Consider the following 21,989-nt stretch of genomic DNA (forward strand, 5'->3'; position numbering starts at 1 on the left):
GCTTGTGAGGTGTGTGGCCTCTGGAGAAAATCCTGAGGCCTCGAGAAATGCTTATAGAGAGGCCTAGGAGGCCTGAGTGTGTGACTTTTTTATTCATAGACAAAAATGGCGAGCGGTTATCTATTTTGCAAAGGACGCAGGTGGCGCTGTGGTCTAAACCACAGAGCCTAGGACTTACCGATCAGAAGGTTGGCGGTTCGAATCCCCGCGATGGTCCCAGCTCCTGCCAACCTAGCAGTTCGAAAGCATGTCAAAGTGCAAGTAGATAAATAGGTACTGCTCCGATGGGAAGGTAAACGGCGTTTCCGTGCACTGCTCTGGTTCGCCGGAAGCCGCTTAGTCATGCTGGTCACATGACCCGGAAGCTGTACACTGGCTCCCTCGGCCAATAAAGCGAGATGAGCACCGCAACCCCAGAGTCGGCCACGACTGGACCTAATGGTCAGGGGTCCCTTTACCTTTACCTATCTATTTTGCACTCTTAATTATTAGCACGTGCACCAACATCTTTAGTTCTGTTTTCTAAATCCTATCATAAAACTCAGGCAGCTGCTTGGAAAAATGATACCAAGCTCTGATTCTAGCAAAATTTATCCTGGACACTACTGCTTCTTAATATTCTTGACGGTTCACATCTGTATGTTGATAACCCATGTTTTTGTGTTTAGCCCTTATGTTGTCAAGTACTATGGCAGCTATTTTAAGAACACAGACCTGTGGATTGTTATGGAGTACTGTGGAGCTGGTTCCGTCTCGGACATAATTAGATTACGTAATAAAACGGTAAGTGTTTAATTATTTTTTATAAAATATTGTTACTTTTGCAGTTGTTTGCATGCATAAAAAAGTGTTCCCAACAAAGATTTATTTACTTGAGGAGGATGTTCATAAGGGCCCCATACTTTCCCTGTTTACTTTTATATTAGTTGTTAGTGATAGTGATTCTCCTGCTGCTGTTTAAAGTACAATAACATGCCATGACAGAGTCTAATAATCTTTTCAGACCATGTCTAATAAAAATGTAAGAATTTTATGAAAGGGAAATAAGACTTATCCACTGTTTTTTCAGAGAACCACAGACTTAACCTTGGCAAATCATATTACTAGTATATACCAACATGTCAGAGGAGTAAGGCTGAGTCTCTTGGGTTGCTGGAATGTGAAGCAGGCCTGCATCAACCAATCTTCATGGCTGTTTATAAGGAAGAAGATATTCTCTCTCTTTTATGTGGTGTTCAAGCTGTAGAGGACATTAAAGTAAAAAACCATATTTGTGGGCTGGTAGGAACATGAACTGGGATGCATAAAGTAGGAATTTGAGTCTGAGAAGCTGATGCTCAGTCAGTGGTTGTCATCCTGACTCAGGAGGGTCATGGAAGGGGCAGACTGGCAAGAGAGGAAACCCTTTGCTGGCTGCTAGGATGAGGGTGCAAATTCAGTTGTATTTATAAGCTGATGTTCATTATTAACATTAATATTTATATTTATTGCCAGGCTGATAGTTTAAAAGTTTAAAGATCATAAACTTTCAATGAACAGATTCTGACTGTAGTTCATAAGCTATTTGGCTCTTAGACCTTTGTTTTTAAATGTGAAATTCACTGGAAAACACACACACATTACATTTGGATGTCAGTGCTTGTTCTTGAGTTCCAGTCACAGTTTGGAGAAAAACAAACCACGGGTGTAGGTTCCTCTGTCAGGACCTGCTATCTACCATTAAACCATGGTTTATTTAAAACAATGACTTATTGTTATACATAAATCAGACCTGTATCTGGTTCAGAATGATAGTTTTACCTTTTCTCCTCTCTTTATTCTCTTTAAAATTATTTGATATGGTAAAATACAAAATCAGTTTGTCCTCCTTTCTTTCCTATTGCTAATTATCCATGAAGGAAATAATGAAGCCACTAGAAAATACCTAGTAGAAGTAAACTCAGTGTCAACAATTTTAGTTTAGTCAAGAATTTCATAGAATCATAGAGTTGGAAGGGGTCCTGAGGGTCATCTAGTCCAACCCCGGGCAATGCAGGAATCTCAGCTAAAGCATCCATGATAGATGCCCCCAACCTCTGTTTAAAATCCTATAAGGATGGAGAGTCCACTTGAGACATGCTTGAGTGTTGTGGGAAGAAAGAGAGAAAATGATGGACTGACTGGTTTATTATTTCATATTTAGAAGCACATGTATTATATCCATCACAAGGAATTGGAGCTTAGAAGTCAGACTAGCCTTGCAGCATACATATGACTAGGAAGGACTGAGCCTCTTCTCACATTTCCAGTCATATTTCTTCTATAGAGCTGTCCATGGATATGTCCTCACAGACTAGTGTTTCCTAAGTGCAGTCACCAGAATCAGTGTGGTTGTGAGCTCAGTCCTGTGCTCCTGTGTCTTGGAGGCTGTGTGTTAGTCAGAATCCCAGCAACATAGCATTTACTTAGATTTTCACAGTCTGACTTCTGATGGAAGCATCCTAAGGCTGAAGTAAGATGTCCTGAAAATGTGGGCCGTCATAGCTAGACCATGAATTCTGTAATCAGAGATGGAGTAGTTCAACAATCTAGACTGATGAAAATGGCATTACTTGTATTTTAATGATGCACATGAATTTGCGTATTTGGGCCCTGTTTTATCTATTCGTTTGCTGCCCTGTAACCATATTCTCAGGGCAGTTTACAACAGAGATAAAAATATTAAAGCTATGTACAATAAATCAACAAAACACATTAAAAATGCATAAAAAACACGGGCCATATGAAACTTAAAGCAGCAATATATTTAAATTTTTGGGGTGGGTGGGAATAAAAAATTACTTGCTTAGTGCTGAATGTGTTCAAGGCTCTTATTATCTACCTTAAGTAGATCCTAAAGTTTAGGTAGGTGTATAGAGAAAGCTGATCCTTCAGGTACCCCAGCCCTAAGCAATAAAGGACCTTAAAGATCAAAACCAGCAATTCAAACTCTACTGCAGTCAGTAAATACACAACCCAAAGGGCATATGGTCAGAAAAGTTTGTAATACAATCCTGTTTTGATAAATTGGAAAGACAGGGAGAATTGTATCTATAACAAAATAAAACACAAGCCAGGCTTTGAGTACATTATAAACTCTTACACTCACTTTTCATGTCCTGTTTGTTTAGGTCCTCCGTCCACAGTCTTTTTTTGTGGGACCTCTGCTCCTGTTTGATGCTTGTTGATTTTTGTGGGATCTAATTCATGTTCGAGGAGGTCAAGCCATGTGGATTGGATTGCAGGAGTGGGACCTTAATTGGGGGTCTTGCTTTCTGTATTTGTAAAACATTTTGCATAACCTTATGCGTGCCGTATAAGTAGTAATTATAAGGCAGTTTGCATAATTTTGTGTTACAGTTTCTCAGTCTTTCAAATTGTTTACGTAAGTGTGTAATCAGTGTGTGTACACACAGAAGAAGAAAATGTTATTTATGTTTCTCCATAGCTTACAGAAGATGAAATTGCAACCATTCTTAAATCTACGCTTAAAGGACTTGAATATTTGCATTTCATGAGAAAAATACATAGAGATATAAAGGCTGGAAACATTCTCTTAAACACCGAAGGGCATGCTAAATTAGCTGACTTTGGAGTGGCTGGACAGTTAACTGTAAGTATAAAGTGTATGGGTAGAGTCATATTTTATATATATGCACTTCACTTCCTACAGTCTGTTGTAGGGAGAGATGGAGCTTTTTCCCATTTGAAAGGTGCAGTTAATTTGGCAGTCTTTGCTTACTGAAGTCAGCTTTTCTTGTGTGTGCCTTTTGAATCTTGTCCAAACAGTGTCCTGCAGAGCTTTTGAACAGTGGGTTGAGCCCAGACTTTTTGTTATGCTCAGAGCATGTGTTGAACCATTCACAGAACCAGTCCCGCATGTGTCACTTGGCTGGGAAAGTAATGTGAACAATGGTTTGCCTTTAGAGATGGAGGCCTAACTTCTGACAATACTTTCTCTATCCAAGTTGCAAATAGACCATGTACTGAAAAATACACTGGATTATGGACTGTTGAAGTTGAATGTGGGATTAGATATTTAGGGTGCTTCATACATTATATGGTGGCAGATGTATTTGTGTAGAGAGCTGTGGCCGGTCCCAATGCCCTGGTGCATATGACTGTAATTTATTTGTGCTTAGATGCACATTTTCTGTAAGCACATATTGCAATTACACACAGAGGTTGTGTATATGTGTGTTTGTGTGTGTGTGTGTATATATATATATATATTTATATACATTTACACACACACACACACACACACACACACACACAAACATGTGTAATGTATGAAAAAACTATGCATGTCTTTGCGGCTTCAAATATTGTTTAATTATTAAAGGCACAAACATGGCCTCCAGAACATTGTATTAGACTCTTTTGTACCTATCTAAAATAAGGCTGTTTTTCTTGGAAATATGCCTTTTAGGAGAAAGCGCATTGTTGAGCTTTCTTGAGGCACAAGTGTTAAAGTTCAGTTGCACAGATTCCATGTGATATTATAATGGGAGAGAGAGATGAAAATACATTGAGAGATGTTAAGCTTCTTAATAATGTCATTACAGGATACAATGGCAAAACGCAACACTGTCATAGGTACTCCATTTTGGATGGCTCCAGAGGTAATACAAGAGATTGGTTATAATTGTGTGGCAGACATCTGGTCCCTTGGCATTACCTCAATAGAAATGGCAGAAGGAAAGCCTCCGTATGCTGATATACACCCAATGCGGGTAAGAATCATACACTGTGACTTTGTTATTAATTACACGCTGTATAATGTTGCTCATTGGAAAAGTGGAACAAGTGGTTACATTGGTCATCTTGAGTTGAATGTCCAGTTGCTACTTTGATTGGAGATTTAAAACTAAACTGCTGCAAGTAAAGTGTAAATTTTATAGTGGTAGAAGGCACTAAAATATGCTACACAACAGTTAATATAGTCCAAAAGTGATCCTTTACTTCATGTCATTTAATAGGCAGCTGTTGCTGTTAATGACATGGTTTAAAATCTTAAGTTTAATTACACCTGCTGCTTTGATTTCCCCCAAAAAGACAGCTACTGTCACCAAGGATATTTTGATGTTTGCTTATCTAATGATTCTGCTCTTTTGGGCATTTTAGGAGTTAATCACTTTGCACAGGGGTGGAGAACCTGTTTCTCTCCAGATGTTGTTGGATTAGATATATCTATGCGATGTCACCTCTTTTGTTCCAATAGGAAACAAACAAAGCTGTAACTTTGGACATACTATGCATGATATAATTAATTGTAAACCTTTATTTATTGTCTGTTATTATTTATGTGTGCACGGAATGTGAAAAAGGCAGTCCAGCTGCTACTTTTGATGGCACTGAAAATGCATAGGCAATCTGTATTTCTGGCTTTTTGGTGATACCCTTGATCATTCTGGCTTGTCAAGGGATCAGCTGTGAAAAAGGATATTCCATCACTCATGTGTCTTGTTAAAGGGTAATGGTGTGTATTTTGTAGTGCGTGAACTGAGTTTGGAACTTGAACTATTAATTATCTTACAGAAGCAGCTGATTTTTCTTATATAATGAAGCTATTTTGGTCTTATGTTTAGGGTGAAAAGGAAACATATTTTTTTAATGATTTTTTGAATCTTAAAGAAATATGTACCCTTATTCTTGGAGACATAATGATTAGTGATGACTACAATGGTTTCTTAAAATTTAATGATATCATCCTCTTTACATCTGGGATAACTTTGACATAATTGCTTGTAGTTGCACTTGGTAATGAAAGGTAAGAGCTTAAATTATTGGAGAGTATTTTCTAAGCATAATAGCTGCTTTTAAACTAAGGGTTAGTGTTTTAACTTGACAGAATGTGAATATTTGTAATGCTTGTAATCAGTCGTATTAAATCAAAAGGGCAAATTCATTTTAAAAATAACAATTCTGGCTTACATGGTGCACATGTTCTTGTTAATAATTTGTGTTCTGGTTTTTAAGGGCTTGTAAGCAGTTAATACTCTTTTGTATATTTGATACCCTACAGTTCTTCTTAATTTTTATTAGAGAGTTGTTACAGTGGTTGAGAAGAAATACACAGATTTCAGTTGTGATAGTTTTCCCAGTGTTATATGATCCAACTTCACAAGATTCCTGGACATATGTAGATGCTTTTCTATTTTGTTTTCGTTAAGACATTCAATTGATATAGGCAAGCATGAAAGCTCGGGCAAATTTTCATTGCTTTTTCTGGATCTTGCTTAGATTCTGTGGTATTTATGTAAAACACTGTTTTGTTACTTGGGAATGCATGCTGAAGTTATTCCTTATGCTATTTTGCTGTAGGCTCGTTGGCACTGCCACAAAGGTAATGCATTGCCAGTAGGCCATTTCCTTGTCAATTGCATTTACAATCTAATAGAGATATTACATGACTTTTTAAACAAGTGTTTTGGCAGGGGCGGAAATGGCAGATTCCAAGCAAACAAGCATAGCTTCCTCTCCCTAACCACACACTAGCTACTCAAGGAGTTGTACTAAATCTTGTGAGAGTGCGAAGGTAAGGAAAGGATTTCAGGTTGAAAGATGGCAATAAAAGTACTTTAGGGCTCAGTATTTGGGAATATATATCAGATCTTTGTCAAAAACTAACCCATTCTTGCCGCGGTTGGAAAGGTGTTGACAATCAGCCAATGCAGTAGGCTATTTACTATATTTTAAAATCTGTGCAGTATGCCTGGGGCTACTTTCCACACTTGATCTAATGTTACTAGTAGTTTTAGGAATGTCAGATGTAAGGGCCACCTGCTTTGTTGGCATCAGTGAATGTTCTTTTTAGATGTTAAAAACCTTTAAAGTATCAACTTTTTGTGGCAGGAAGTCTCAAAGGGGAAAAGATTTACTTGGTGTAAGTAGTAGATTGCAATCTCTAGTGGAAGTGCTTCAGAGTTCCTGTTCATATATCAGAGTTGAAGTAATGGTGAAACAGATTGAAATATGAAAGATGGCTATAATGGGGACATTGCATAAATGTTTCTGTTCCAGTATTGTGGCAACTCTGTGTGGTGGCCTGCCACCAAAAACCAGCATTTCTTGTACAGGGGTAGGGAACTTGCGGCCTTCCAGATATGGTTGGACTATGGTTTACATCGTCCTTGTCCATTGGCCATGCTGTTTGGTAGTTCAACAGCATCTGAAGAGCCTCACAGTTTCATCACCATGGTTTAGTATGACCAAACATACAGCTTGACATCACCAGACTGCAATTTCCCCTGCTCCCACAAATGATAGCCAGTGAAATAGGGCAGGGTAAATTTGTCCTATTAAATCTGAGATAGTGTTATGAGTTCTGGTCCCTGCACTTTAATAAAATTATAGACTAATAGGAATGGGTCAGAGTAGGACAATGAAGATGGTCTACAGTATGGAAAACAAACTCTGTGAGGAAAGACTGAAGGATCTGTTTAGCCTGGAGAAGACAGTTATTTTCATATATCTGAAGGCCTCTCATGCAGAAGAGGGCAAAGTCTCATTCTCTGCTGCCTTATAGGGCAAAACTAGATCTATCAAGACTTCAGTTACAAGACGGTCCGTTTCATAAGAAGAGCCTGTTGGATCAGGTCAAAGGGCCATTTAGGTCAGCATCCTGCTCTCACACTGGCCAACCACATGCTTATGAGAAGCCCACAAGCAGGACCTGAGTGCCATAGCACTCTCTATGTTTGTTATTCTGAGAAACTGGTATTCAGACATACACATATACAGTGGAGGGGAGAACATAACCATTGTAGCTAGTAGCTGTTGACAGCTTTATAGTCTAAGAATTTGTCTTATTCTTGATAGCTGCCAACTTGGATTGCTTTAATTACATTGGTTGAATATTGTTGGTGCTGTCACCAATGGGGGCTGCCCAGTTGGAATTGACCTGTGACAGGGCCTTTTCAGTGGCAGTTCCCCATTCACAGAATGCCATCCTTGGTGAGGTGTTTCTGTCTCCCTCTTCATTAACTTTCAAGAGGAATTAAAAAACATTTCTGTTTACCCTAGGCACTTGATGTCTGAAATACACTGTTCCTGGCAAGCGTCAGATCACTGATTGAGATAATGTTTTTAACACTTTTTAGAATACTTAAATATATATTGATGTGTTTGCCACACTGGGCTTCTTTGAGAGGAAGGGCAGGATGAATGAATGAATGAATATTGGGAGAACTTCTTTGTAGTTATATCAGCTCAACAGTGTAACCAGTTACCTAAAGGACTGTTGGGCTATCCTTCACTGGAGGTCTTCAGGCTGAAGTTAGACAGCCTTCTGTTGGGGATGCTCTCTAGCTCTGAATTTCTAGTATCAAGCAGGCTGTTGGATGACCTCCAATGCCTCCCTCCAATTGTATGGTTCTGTGACTTGTAGAATGTGGAAATGTCCAGTGTGTCAAAACTTGTGATAGAGCAAAAAAACTTTCAACATTTCAACAGGGGATCAGTGGGGATCAGTGTCTGTATAAACTGAAAAGTTAACTTTTTATTTTTTTTATTTTACTTTGAACATTATTAGCTATTGAATGTTGCCCTTTCCTACTCTTTCTGGAGTACCCACATTTTGCTTTTAAAATTGAACCCCCTTCCTACACTTCTTCTGTGCTTCGGCCGGTTCTATGTTTCTACACCCAGAACTGCTTCCTTAGTATTTTACTTAGCTCTCACTTTTCTTACAATATAGTTTATGCCTTTTCATGATGAGTACTTGCTAAATAGGTACCGCTCTGGCGGGAAGGTAAACAGCGTTTCCGTGCGCTGCTTTGGTTCGCCAGAAGCAGCTTAGTCATGCTGGCCACATGGCCTGGAAGCTGTACGCTGGCTCCCTCGGCCAGTAAAGCGAGATGAGCGCCGCAACCCCAGAGTCGGCCACGACTGGACCTGATGGTCAGGGGTCCCTTTACCTTTACCTTACTTGCTTTTCATGGTTTGGGGGATTAGATCTGATAAACAAATTTGCAATAAAAATATAAAACATGATCTCCAAATCCTCTTTTGAAGCCTTGGTGATTCTATGTATATAGTCCCAAGATAATTATTTCTGTATATCTTACACTCTGAAGTAGGTACTTCACATATATTGTCTAGAGAATGGCATTTGTGCTTTACCTAGTGTCACCCAGCAAATCTCTTGGAAAGTGAGGAACACCGTGGAGGCCTCTGAAGCCCAGCTGGAACCTAACCCTGGGCTTACTTTCCTTTTCCTTCCTTTATCCTTTAGAATACACCCACATAAGCTTTCCAAGAAGGCTTCAGCCCTGGTGGCACTCCAAGAAAACATTGCCAACCTTTTGTATAAGCAATCTAGCATTGCAAATTTGCCCCCCCCTCTAATTTATGCTGTTTTGTCTTGGGAGAGGCTAGTAATGTAAGCTCTTGAAAACATATCCAGCGTTTGCCTTTATTGTTTTCTATGCTGAAGTTGTTGGTAATGGACATGTGGACATCATATGTTCCACAAAATACCGTAGGAAGCCAATTTGAAATGTTTCCATTTGCCTTAAGTCCAATCATGATATTTATTTTTCCATGGCACTTACCCAGATTATCCATACCTCCTGCTTAGCTTGTGTCACTGCCACCATGGACTAATCTGCTTGTGATCAGTTTCTTTCCAATGTATCTTATAAGCAGCTGCCTTTTGCCACAGAACTCTTGATGCTGTTTATATTGCCATATAGCCTTAGTCTAGATTTGGGCATTCTGCTGGGGATCAGTGTCTGTATAAACTGAAAAGTTAACTTTTTATTTTTTTTATTTTACTTTGAACATTATTAGCTATTGAATGTTGCCCTTTCCTTTTTTCAACAAGCAAGACAGCACCTGGCAACTAAATACACTTCAACATCCCCAAGGTGGTTTTGGATCATGTCTGTTACATGATTGCCTAAAACAAGGGTGGACAAATGTTCTTCTCTCATGGCCACATTCCCTTGATTAGTTGATATACTAACACTAGAAGCTTTCATACCAAGATGGGTAAGCTGGAGTGCGGATATATAGTGAGCATAATGGAAACCTGGTGGAATGGAGAAATTAAGTTGGACACAGTTATCTCTGGATGCAAACTCTATAGGAAATATAGAGAAGAATGTACTCTGGAGGTGGTGTGCAACTCTACATTATAGAGTGCACAGCCCAAGTAGCTAGAAATCCCAAACAGGGCATACTCCTCCATGGAAACACTGTTAGTGGCAATACCAGGTCCCCAAAGTAATTTTGTATTGGTGATACACTATTGCCCCTCTGGCCAAAACATCCAGGGTCTTCTTGAGATGAAGAACAAAATAAAGCAGGCATCCAAAGGAGAAAGTTTCTTAGTTATGAGTGCCTTCAGTTACCCTCACATAGGCTAGTTGGGTATATCTTCCAATTGTGACAAAGAGGTAACATGTCTGGAAACCCTAAATGACTGTGCCCACGAAAAGCTGGGCATGGAACCGACCAAAGACAGCAACCCTGGACTTAATGTTAAGTGGTGCCCATGAGCTGGTGTGAGATGTAAGTGTTGCTGAATTGATTAGGAACAGTTACTACCATGTTACAAAATTCAACATTCTATTCTATTCTATTCTATTCTATTCTATTCTATTCTATTCTAATTAAATAAATGTTTCACTTCTGACTGGGAAAGACCCCCTGAAGCTTGATGGAAGATAAAGGCCTTCAGTAGGTGACAAAAAGAACAGAAAAAGCACCTGTTTGATTTTTAAAGCAAAAGAATTCCAAAGAGTAGGTGCCTGATATATGTAAGTAGACAGCTTACAAGAAGGTGCAACACAGGCAATTGCCATGGCACTGAAAAACAAACCCCAACAAATTATGAGCAGAAACCAAGGTTTGCTCTTGGCTTGCTGTTCATGGTTTGGAGAGAAACAAATCACAAGCCTGGGTTTGAACATCACAGCAAGCCAGATGCTGGCTTGTTTCCTGGCAGTGCAGCAGCAGCAGAAGTGGGAGAATAGCAGAGCAAGAACTTTTCATTCACATTAAATCACTGTTTTTATCTATGGCTTAATACAGGGGTCAGCAACCTTTTCCAGCCATGGGCTGGTCCACCGCCCCTCAGACCATGGGGTGGGCTGGACTATATTTTTTGGGGAAAAATATGAACGAATTTATATGCCCCACAAATAACCCAGAGATGCATAAATAAAAGCTTTTAAATAAAAGCACACATTCTACTCATGTAAAAACACGCTGATTCCCGGACCGTCCGTGGGCCGGATTGAGAAGGCGATTGGGCCACATCTGGCCCCCTGGCCTTAGGTTGCCTACCCCTGGCTTAATACAACCAGCCAAGTGGGCCAATACAGACATACAGTTTGTGCTTGTAGTCTAGTAAGTATAGTGAACATTCCCATATTAATGTTCCAACATTTCTTTTTCTACAGTTTTGCAGAAATTGTTTAACATGAGATTATGTTTTTTTCACCCATGGTCTTTCCCCCAGATTCCATGCAGAGTGTTTTTTTCTTTTAACAAATGACACTGGAAAAAGGATGAAAGAATCCCATTCTCTAAAGTGCAGTCTTTCTCTAGTGTATTATACTATGTATAAACTGTAACAGCTTCAAGGAAGATTGTTCTGAGCAAATCAGACTTACCAACAAGCGACCATTTTCTCTCCTGAATCTGTAACTCTTGATTTGTTTGGGGTTCCATTCACTACTATGCTCCCCTCCCCATTTCCTGTCCATAGTGGGGAAGTGCATGCTAGGCTGAACTAGGGTATGACAAACTATGGGCAGGAATTTCCCACTGAATTCCTTTTAGAGGAGACTTCATGCAACCATCCACAGGTAGTGAGTAGAATAGAAAAAAGACCTTATTGCAGGATTTCAAAATGTGTTTCTGTATTGTTACAAAGTCAAGGAAAAATATTTTAAACCTTTTATGTCGTTGAGTGCATAAGTAGGAAAACTTAATTGGGAATGTGTAATAAAGTAGCAGAAGGAAAGAATATATGAAATTTGGACTACAGCTTGAGTCTAATTGAAACTTAAATAGAAAACATTTATTTCAGACATCTAAATGAGGATTTAATTAAAGTAAAATTAGCTCATCTTTTTAGTTTTATCCTTGAATAGGAAATTTGAAACATACTTGACTTGATGGTTGGCTTTCTCTGACTTTGATTAATCACTTTCAAAGTAAGCAGAGGATCAGAACAATAATTTCATAATTACACGCCAGTGAGTTAACTTGAAACCTTAACTAAAATAACTGTAAAGGAAGTATGATGTTGGTTAGTTTCATGTGATGCTGTATATTTTTGTTACATAATTCAAATACTTACAAGTGCTAATCTGAAAAAAGAGCAGTTCCATGGTTCTATTCATTTATTTTCAGGATGTTTTAATAGGAAATTGTTTGAGATGGGAATATTAATTTCAAAGGCACTGTAGCAATAGTTAAGAGCTTATTCAACCTCCATTGATGTCGATAGATGTCTGCTTTGGTCTTCTATACACATTGGATCAGGACCTACAACTTTTAAGCTTTGTTGAAGATATATTTGATGGAACAGTCATTGTGGTTAAAGTATTCAACAAATCTTGCTCATTGTGAATTATTATTGTATGGTAATGCAAGAGTTTCCTTTTCCCAAGAGAAAAGTTATAAATAAAACTCTGAACAAGCTGAAAGAATTTAAAACTGCTACAGAGCATGATTGCTTGTAATGAGAAAGAGTTAAGTCTCCCTTTGGATCAAAGTGCAAGACAAAACTGTTCTGCAACATGAAGGTCAAAATGGGCCACAGGTGCTTGTGACCAGGATCTTCTGCCACATTGTGCTCTTCAGCTTGGCCATTTCCAAGGTGTAACTTTTTGATCTCATGGATTGGTAAGGCTATAGCAGATGTCCTTGCCTGCTTGCTTACACCTTCAAGGTAATCTGTAATCTTGGGAACTCCTGATGGTGCAGAAAATCTGACTGGGCTGGGGGTTGGAGGCCAACTGGAAAATCAAGAAAGCAAACAGTCCATTGCTCACCCTGCAGTACTGATAGGGAGTCCCATTAACTTACATTTCAATTTCTTCTTCTTCTGGTGTGATTGGCATGCCTTTAAGATGATTGAAAGGTGGGTTGCTTTCCTTGATTTCTGGAGCAAAGATGCAGTTCATTCTGCTTCCGTCAGAAGTCAGTAGAGACCCCTCCCTATCATGCCTCCCTATCCTATTATTACTTGCAATTGTAAAATAGTCATTGCAAACAAAACACTACAGATAAAGATTCTATATCACCCCTGTTGGCTGAAACATTTAGCCATTGTGGCACCTTAAAGGCTAAAATATTTATAATAGCATAAGCATTTGTGGACTCAAGCACACTTCGCTCATTGCAACATGGCAGTTTACTCAGCTGAATAAATTATTGCTAATCTGAGACCATAAAAGGTGTGATATTTAACATAAGTTTCAGCTGTAATGATCACTGACTTCAGTTTTTGCATCTCATTGCCAGTATACTTGCACCTTTACAAGTTTCTCCTTTACGTACATGCCAGCTAAGATTCCACTTCATTCATCTGACAAAGTGGGCTTGAGTCCACAAAACAGTTATGCTGTAATAAATGTGTTGGTCTTTAAGATGGCACAAGATCTTTTATTATTTTCATGGAAAGGGACCAACATGGAACACGGAATTCTCTGAAGATAATTAAGAAACAGCAGGTGTGCATGCACATATATACATGTGTGAATCAGCTGTTTGCCCCTCTTTCAACTCACAGTTGAGGACTCTGCTGCCTATTGTTCTGGAGTAGACTGTTCTGTGATAGACTGTGAAATCCTATGGCAAGATTCACCAGGATGAGCAGCTTAGAATGCAGCTGATCTCCAGCTTAGCCAGATGATTCCTGACTCAGCTGGTGTTAAGTCTCTTAACTGTGGCTCAGCCAATGATATGCTGGCACAACTTGCCCAGCCAGCAAAAGGGGCATTCCAGGGGTGTGGCATGGGGAACAAAGTGGTTGGATGCTAAGCTTGATTATGTCACCTGACAATCCAGCGCAGAACATTATTTTTAAAGGCTTGATTTCCCTCTATCCTGCTGAATTTGGTTTGGATCCACTGTAAATTTATGCCAGCTTACCTTGGCTTGCTTTATGCCATCTTCTTGTTTATAGGATTGCTCTCCCAGCTAGTGTTTATGTGTATTTACTCTCTGTAACCTTTTATATATGTGTTTTGTTAATAACATTTCATTGATTCACAATTGCCCAGGTGCTCTTGTTATATGAACTCTGTTGAACAACATGGCATTTCATTGTTAGGAGATAGAGTGCCGAGATTTCTGTGATCAATATCACAGAAAACGTAGATCAAAAGTGAGATTCTTCAGTGTTTTCATTATGCATTTTAAGTATTTCTGTCAGAATAACTGATTATTTGGGAAAGCAAAGTACAGAGACCTGACTAGCAAACATCCACATTCAAAACACTATGCTTTTAAAATGTAGCAGTACACTTATTTACCCCCTAAGATTGTAAAATTTCAAAGGAGAAAAAACTATAGTCAAAAGAATATCTAAAGCTTCCATCCCGCATTTTCTTTACGAAACTTAATATAATGATTGACTTTGCTGAAATGTTAAGGTTATTTGGACTGCAAGTTGGTTAAAATATAAGACTGGGATAAAGTCTATTTAAAATTTGTACACATGTAATGTCTGTGCTTATTCAAAGACAACATAATTCCAAGTTATGTTTTGTTGGATATGATGCATATTAAATGTAAGAGTCTTATTTAAAAAGAGGTGCCAATCAATCTAAATTTGTTGTAGCTAGAATTTGATGGTCTAAGGATAACTTATCATTCCTTTCTTGTTATAAAATAGTCAAATTTTGTAGTAGTATCAGTTAAGGAGTTTATGGAAACTTGGTTTAGGATTGTTTAAAAGAACACAAAATCTTTAATTTGAATTTGATGGCACCTGGTTTCATTTTTGTTCCCCCAGCAACACCACTGGTACCAAAAGTTACCAGCAGACCACCCTGGTTTAAGCAAAGGATGAAATCACTCTGGCCTTTTCTTTTTATTCCTTTAGTTTGCTGACTAAATATTTAAACAGAGGTATAACACATCTGTTATAGTTTGTGACATAGCTGTAGAGCAAGACTTTGTGGTGCATAATTTGCAATTTTTTTAAAACACAGATTAATCTTAAAATTGTCTTCATGTTTAGCACTCTAAATGAAAAGAGAATTAAACTATGATTTACATTTTACAAGGCAAGAAGTAAGAATGTGTGTTTTAAAGCAATAAGCAGCTCTTGTCCTGAGAAATAAACCTAAAAGTTCATATTTTTAGCTTGCATGGTCTATTTTTAACATTGTATGAATCCAAGGTTGCTTCCAGATGTGAGTTAGTTTTCATTATTGAGGTTCCCATGGGAAAGAGAGAGAGCCAACACAAATGTTACCTCCAGAGTTTTGCTCTTGTGCCTTTTTGACAGTGTCAGTAAGTTTACATTGACTATGAGCATGGGTTAAAATGTTTAAAGATGTGTATGGAATTTTAAGCATTATGAGTCCCTAGCTTTGTTTTTTGGGTGGTATGTTAGAAAAGGCAGGGGCAGGGAAGGACAGTAAAACCTGGAAAACCTTGGCTGCCATTCCAGGTACCATTTTTGTTGTTGTTGAAGAATTCTCTTTGCAACGATGGTGATAAACTAGTAAAATGGAAAATGCCACGCTGTCTTAAAGGCCACACGGATTTTGTATAGCATATGCTTCCCCTCCTTAAAAATGGTATCTAAGTGTATGCTGGTGGCCAAAGGGAAATTGGACAGGGGATTATTCCTTTTTAAAATAATTATTACTCTTCTGCAGTATTAAATAACACCAGAATTGTCCCTTAAAAAATAGCAGTCATGGGTGAACTGATCTCTTGTATAGTATGTGTTGGGTTTTTCCCTTCCCTTTGGGAAGAATAGTTCTCTGCTAATGTAATTTGCTCTTGCTACTTTCCCAAATCAGCCAAGTTAGCTACTCCCTTGCTTGGTCTGGAGCAGATCTGCTCTGATTCCATCATGTGTAAAACACTTGCTGCGCCTGGCTCAGGACCATTTTTGCTCTCCAGTTTTGTTCCAGGCTACCCAGTTATATTAAGGAGCAAGCATTTTCAGGCGTTACTTGGCCCAGAACAGCCTTCCCTATCCTGGTGCACTCCAGATGTTACCTATTACAATTCCTGACCCTTGGTCATGCCAGATGGGGCTGGTGAGAGTTACAGTCTAAAACAACTGGAAGGCACCATGTTGGGGAAGCCTGGCCCAGTGAATTTTGGGCACGATCCAGCCCCTACAATCTGCATATTGAAGGCAGAGGGCATATGGTCTTGCTTGGCTACACAAATTATTTATTTAATTCATATCCTGCCCTCTGTCCTAAGGGAGCCCAGGGCAGTAAGTACTTTGGTGATAAAAATACAATTAAGAATAAAAAACCCCCACATACTTAGAACATTTAAAAACTGATAAAAACAATAAAACACCTGAAGCGAATTTAAAGACTGATGCAACGAAATAGTCTGGATACTTGCAGCAAAAGAGTAAAAGTTTTCAGCAGGCATCTATTTTGTTTATTTGCATATTTATAACCCACACTTTCATAAAAGAACATATCAAGGCAGTATATAACACAGAAGAATAAAATCAGCAAAAAGTATCCATAGAAACATCAATAAAGGACTACAAAGGAATACAGTTGTGGTGCCTGCCTAATGTAAATAGGTAGAGAGTTCCAAATTGCGGGATGGACAATGTGTGGCACTTATAGAAGTGCCAGTTCTGCAGATTTAAGTGATCGAGTCAGCATGTTGGCTTAAGGTGATCCCTTAAGTAAACTGGTCCTAATTCAATAATACCACATTGAACTCAGCACGGTAGTAAACTGGCAGCCAGTGTTTTCCAATTTTTTTCTACCCATTTTCTAATTTCGAGACAAAGGAAGATACTGCCACGGAGTTGTTTTTCCAGTTGCTAGCCCTAACTCTGAATAAAAGGTTCCTATGTCACAAAGAGTGGTTTGACCACCTTTCTGAATTCTGCTGATATCCTAATGGTCTATTTCTGATGTGTAGTACTTGGAGCAGAGTTTGTGTCTAAAAAAATTTCTAGCAGGTTATTTGCATTAAATAAAATATTGGTATAGTATGTCACATTGTATCTGCTGCTGTTACATTTTTGTAGCATTTGTTTTCCTTTGCAATGGGGAAAGTTTAGAAATATTAAATGGTAAATAAATGCATTGATAGCCAGGCCCACCTAATTATATTATATATCTAATTTTATCTGTTGGAAACAAGCAAAACAATTCAAATAGTTTCTCCAACTAGATCTCATATTGTGTGTCATCCAGCCAACATTTGGCTGGGTTATGCTCTTAGCTTGTAGTAGGTCTGCATTTATTTTATTTATATTGTAATCTAGGCTGTAAGGCTTTTGCTTTGAAAAGCAGGGTTTTAGCAGTAGCAATACTAATTGTCCATAATTTTTGCACTGGACACACATAAAAAGGTTTTCTATGGGCAATGTTGCACCTACCTTCAAGCCTAATCACATTCTCAAAACATAAATTTGATACTAGTTTTAAAACCACATTTGTATGAGAGACTGCTCTTGTATTTTGATAGAAAGTTATGTTTTCTGTAGGATGCCTTAACTTGAAAAGTATACCCATTTGTTTCAAACTGATCAGCATCTCATTGCAACATACGTATGGTATCTGCTTCTACTTTGGGTTAATTATGAGAGTTGTTAAGAGTGCTGCAAGCCTCTTCAAAGCTTTGCATCAGTTACAAAATTCCCTTGCTGAGGTAGTAAAGTGGTGTCCAGGCATCTAAATCAAAACTTGCATTCATTTTGTCTCTGGTATGGTCAGGCATTGCATTTATTTGTGTGTATACAAGGTGTCATATGATGGGTGTTGGAATTTCTTGGTTGACCCATAAGCTTTGCTTTGAAATTTAATGGAATAACAACATACTCAGTGTTCTTGTGGCACATTAAGCCATGGCTTAATTCTGGGTGGTACAACAGCAGCAGAGAAGAGTGAAGTGGCTGTGATTTTTTTTTTTACTGAGAGTACCTGTACATTGACACATTCACATTTACCCACGGTTTGGGTTAACACTGTGTGTAAACTGAGCTGCTATGTAGATTCTGGTTTTCCCTTCGCTTATGAATCTTACTGAGTCTTGCATTAGATTTTCAGAATTCCTTTAAGCTTTTAATGCTTCAATGGCAGCCTATGGTTTCCCATTGGGGATTAGCAAATAAAGAAGATAATCAATAAAAGTAATTTAGTGTACGAAGTAATATGTTGATTTTCTTTCCCTTTGAATTTTAGCCAGAGATGGTTTAGATTATGACACCCAGTGCTTTGCCTTACGGCTGTGATTCTGTAACTTTTTTCAGATGCATCAACTATGCATTGCCTAATTTGTTATGAAAGTGAAAGAAAAGTTGTTCAATAATTCTAGCTAAATTGTGCTGCTAACATATGCTTCTGATGAAATTTTGGTAATATGATAAGAATTTGAAAGAACTGTGTGATTGCTTAGGTTTAAATAACCATTTCAATGACAGTCAACTAAAGATGTCTTTTCCTTCCTTTTTTGAGGATCATTTATGAGATGTTATTAAGTCCAAATGGCAGAGATCTGCCAGTAAGACATACTGAAATATAATCAGCAGAATTGTAAAATGAGTGCTCCTTGAATTTAGCATTAAGGTTAAATTTAATTTTATTCAATTTATAATTTAATGCAACTTTGCTGAGGTAGTTCAGTTAAACACATTTTGAAATCTTCTTTCTATGATATAGATTTGTATTTAACACATTTTTAAAAACTGCATATGATGGGTGGCTCTAGATTTATAATTCTTTGCTATACTGCATATGTTGTTTGATAGTGAAACTCTTATTTCTGAACTTGGATGGCTTCAACCTTACTCAAAAGCTGGCACAAGACTTGCAGGATGCTGAAACAGTTGTTCTTAAGAAATTGGTGTTTATATAAAACACACTCTTTCCTATTGTGTTTGATTATAAAGATAAGAGTGGTTTTTCTAACTTTTTCTTCAGAAGTGAAGAGACTTTGTACTGGTTAAAGATATATTTGGAAAGTAATGGAAACTGGATGATTTTTGCTAAACTTATTTAGAGTAGATAGCTCTTTACCTGGATCTTAAGTTGGTATGTAAAGGTGTTGGTCAGCAGGAAGGCTTCTTGGTCAAGAACATGCTTCTTAATTGTTTCCAAATAGTTGCTATCTGTGTTGATGTTTTCCTGCAAGATTATATATGTAATTGTAATTGTAATTGTAATTGTAGCACAACCTGAAAGTTGATTTGTGTATTCAAATCAAAATACGCTGTGACTGTCTTCCTTCACAGCTGACCAATTTTTATTTGAATGACCAAGAGTTACTTCAGATTATATGTAAAATTATGATTACTGCTGCTGCCCCAAAGTGCCTTACTTTACAATCTCATTTGTTTTTGCATTCTGTTCAAGGCTCCCCTTACTGTTAGGTAAAGTGAGGCAGCTGCCTCAGACAGCAGATGTGGGAAGAATGGCAGCAGACAGAACTGTGTGTCACCCAACCTTCTGTGTGCCTCCTAAGCTAGCGTGCTAGCCTTTGCTAGTGTTATTTTAAGTTTCAACTTCCAGGCTACTTACGTCATTTCATTCAAAGCTTATAAGCTTGAATATCACCCTCCCACGTTGATAGCCAGTGATGTCACTAAAACTGACTAGATTCCTAATTATTTAATACAGTTGTTTAGGTTGACTTAAAAGTACAAATGTTATTGGAAAAGCAGGGCGCAAGCTTTAGACTATTGTTGTTTTTAATGGTCACTGAATCTGCACCCCCCCTTTTATTAGAGTAGCTTGAAAATTAGGTAGTCATCTGACATTTAAACAGAAGTGCAAATTACATTATTCGTGTCCTAGAGGTACCAACAATCCATGTTTAAGCCAAGATATATAAAAGAAAATATTGTATAAAGCTACTGTTCTTGCCTGTCAAGCGATTAAGCAATTTCAGTTTAAATGTCAGTTTGAAGATGAGAAACAGGAAAACAATGCAGAAATATTAGTTGCTCTTAATTCTTTTGTTTTGGTGTTATCCAAGGCAATAGTGTTCTGTAGCCACTGTATGACCTACCCAACGGCAATTGCAATCCTTACTTTTTCAAAGCTAATTGTTCCATGTTTAGTTTACTAAATGTCATCTGGACTCAGTAAAAAGCAAATGACCTGCATTGAATTAGTATAATTGTAACACAAACAAAATATCACATAGTTTGGGTCTCATACAGGAAAGGAGAAAGTTGGAAAAAATTCCCTGTTTGATAAATAAAATCTGAGATATGAAACAGGTTTAGACATCTGTTTTACCTGTTTGGGACTCTTTAAAATACTAAATTTTTACTTTTTATTCTTTACTATTGGAAAATAACATTTCCTCCCTCAAACTCACTTGACTGTCTCACATCAGTATAGGGTTATTTTAGCCAATTTAATCCTTTTTAAAATGGACTTGTAGGTTGGAGTGTGGCAAACACCTGCAAGAAGGGTCTGTTACCTATGCAAGAGGCTCAGTCCTAGGCAGTGCCCCCCTAGGAGCGATAGGCAGGTGATCAAGAAATGGTCAATTTGAGAGATAAATTAGACCAGAGCCAGGTGAATACTGTTGGTAGTTTTAAGAAGACTAGTACAAATACAAGTGGCATGTTTTATCTTCATGTGCAGTTTATATTGACTTTGCCAGAAGAAGGTAGGGGCAGAAGAGAGAGAGAAACAGTGTCTTTTTCTGGCTTTTTGGTTCTATAGTTCTGGTTATATGAAGCCTGAACAGTCACTGGTGCAGGGAATCTCTGCAGAGATCCGGGATAGAATGTTGTAATTCTGTAATTATTTGAAACCCACTAATAGCAATTGATCCATGTACAATCCACAAAAAGTTAAGTACACTGATCCCTAGGGATCTTTTGTATGTTGTAGCCAACATGCGACAGGCTTGTTTAGGTGTTATTAAAGATCACATGGGGAATATTTACACACAGGTGCTTAGGTTTCTATTTGCAGTTATTATGGAAGCTAGATCATTCAGTTAAGAATAAAAGAGAGAGAAAAGAAAACTGTTGTTCTTGATATGCAAGAAATAATGCAGAAACTGTGGGCCAGACAATGTGTGATTGTGACAGACCCCACACACTGTTCTTCCCCATAGCACTTCCTTTATTGCAGGCTCATTTCTGGTATTGGAGTCTAGTTGCAGAATAGATGTCCCAGGGGTTGGGCAGGTGAGTGAGCCAGATATGAAAAAGTGGCAAAAATTCAACACCCTCAACCTGTGGGCCCTTTCTGTACTCTTACCCTCTGCTTTACATATGATCAGGGGAAATCCATTTTCAAAGAATGGCTCTTTTGCCTTCACATATAGTTTGATTCAAACCCGTCTCTAGACAGCTTCATTAGTGTAAACTTTTAAAAAGTCGTTCTGGCTCACACCAGAGGCCCATCTAGTCTAGCATCCTGTTCTCATAGTGGCCAGCCAGATTTCTATAGGACATCTGCAATATGTACCTGAGTGCATCTTACACTCTCCCCACTTGTTGTTGTTGTTGTTGTTGTTGTTGTTGTTGTTGTTGTTGTTAGAATTTATATACCACCCTATATCCGGAGGTCTCAGGTAATTACCAACAATTAGCACACAGAGGTAGAACATGTCCATTGTGGCTAGCATGTATAACTAAAGTTAATCAAATTGAGCTTCTTTGAAAGTATCATGCTTGAAAAGTGCTAGAAAGCTACTTTTACACATTTGACCTCTTGAATTGTTATCATAGCATGTGCAAAACTGCAGAATAATCTTGTAGTTGAAGATAAAATGCCTATCCTTTGGTAATCTTTGCTCTTAATCATGTGACAATT

General features: G+C 38.1%; 1 protein-coding gene across 3 annotated transcripts in view; it reads left to right on the forward strand.

The window, feature by feature from the left end:
- The window catches only part of STK3 (serine/threonine kinase 3), a 107,404-nt gene that overhangs the window by 11,936 nt on the left and 73,479 nt on the right, over positions 1 to 21,989 (forward strand). For all 3 annotated transcript variants that reach the window (XM_081013869.1, XM_081013870.1, XM_081013868.1), the window contains exons 4-6: positions 669 to 783; positions 3,467 to 3,631; positions 4,587 to 4,754. In XM_081013869.1, the coding sequence (XP_080869995.1) occupies positions 669 to 783; positions 3,467 to 3,631; positions 4,587 to 4,754 (448 nt within the window). The remainder of the gene's footprint in view (positions 1 to 668; positions 784 to 3,466; positions 3,632 to 4,586; positions 4,755 to 21,989) is intronic.

This window comes from Podarcis pityusensis (genome assembly GCF_964106645.2).
Source record: "Podarcis pityusensis genome assembly, chromosome: 7".
NCBI classification, from domain to species: domain Eukaryota; kingdom Metazoa; phylum Chordata; class Lepidosauria; order Squamata; family Lacertidae; genus Podarcis; species Podarcis pityusensis.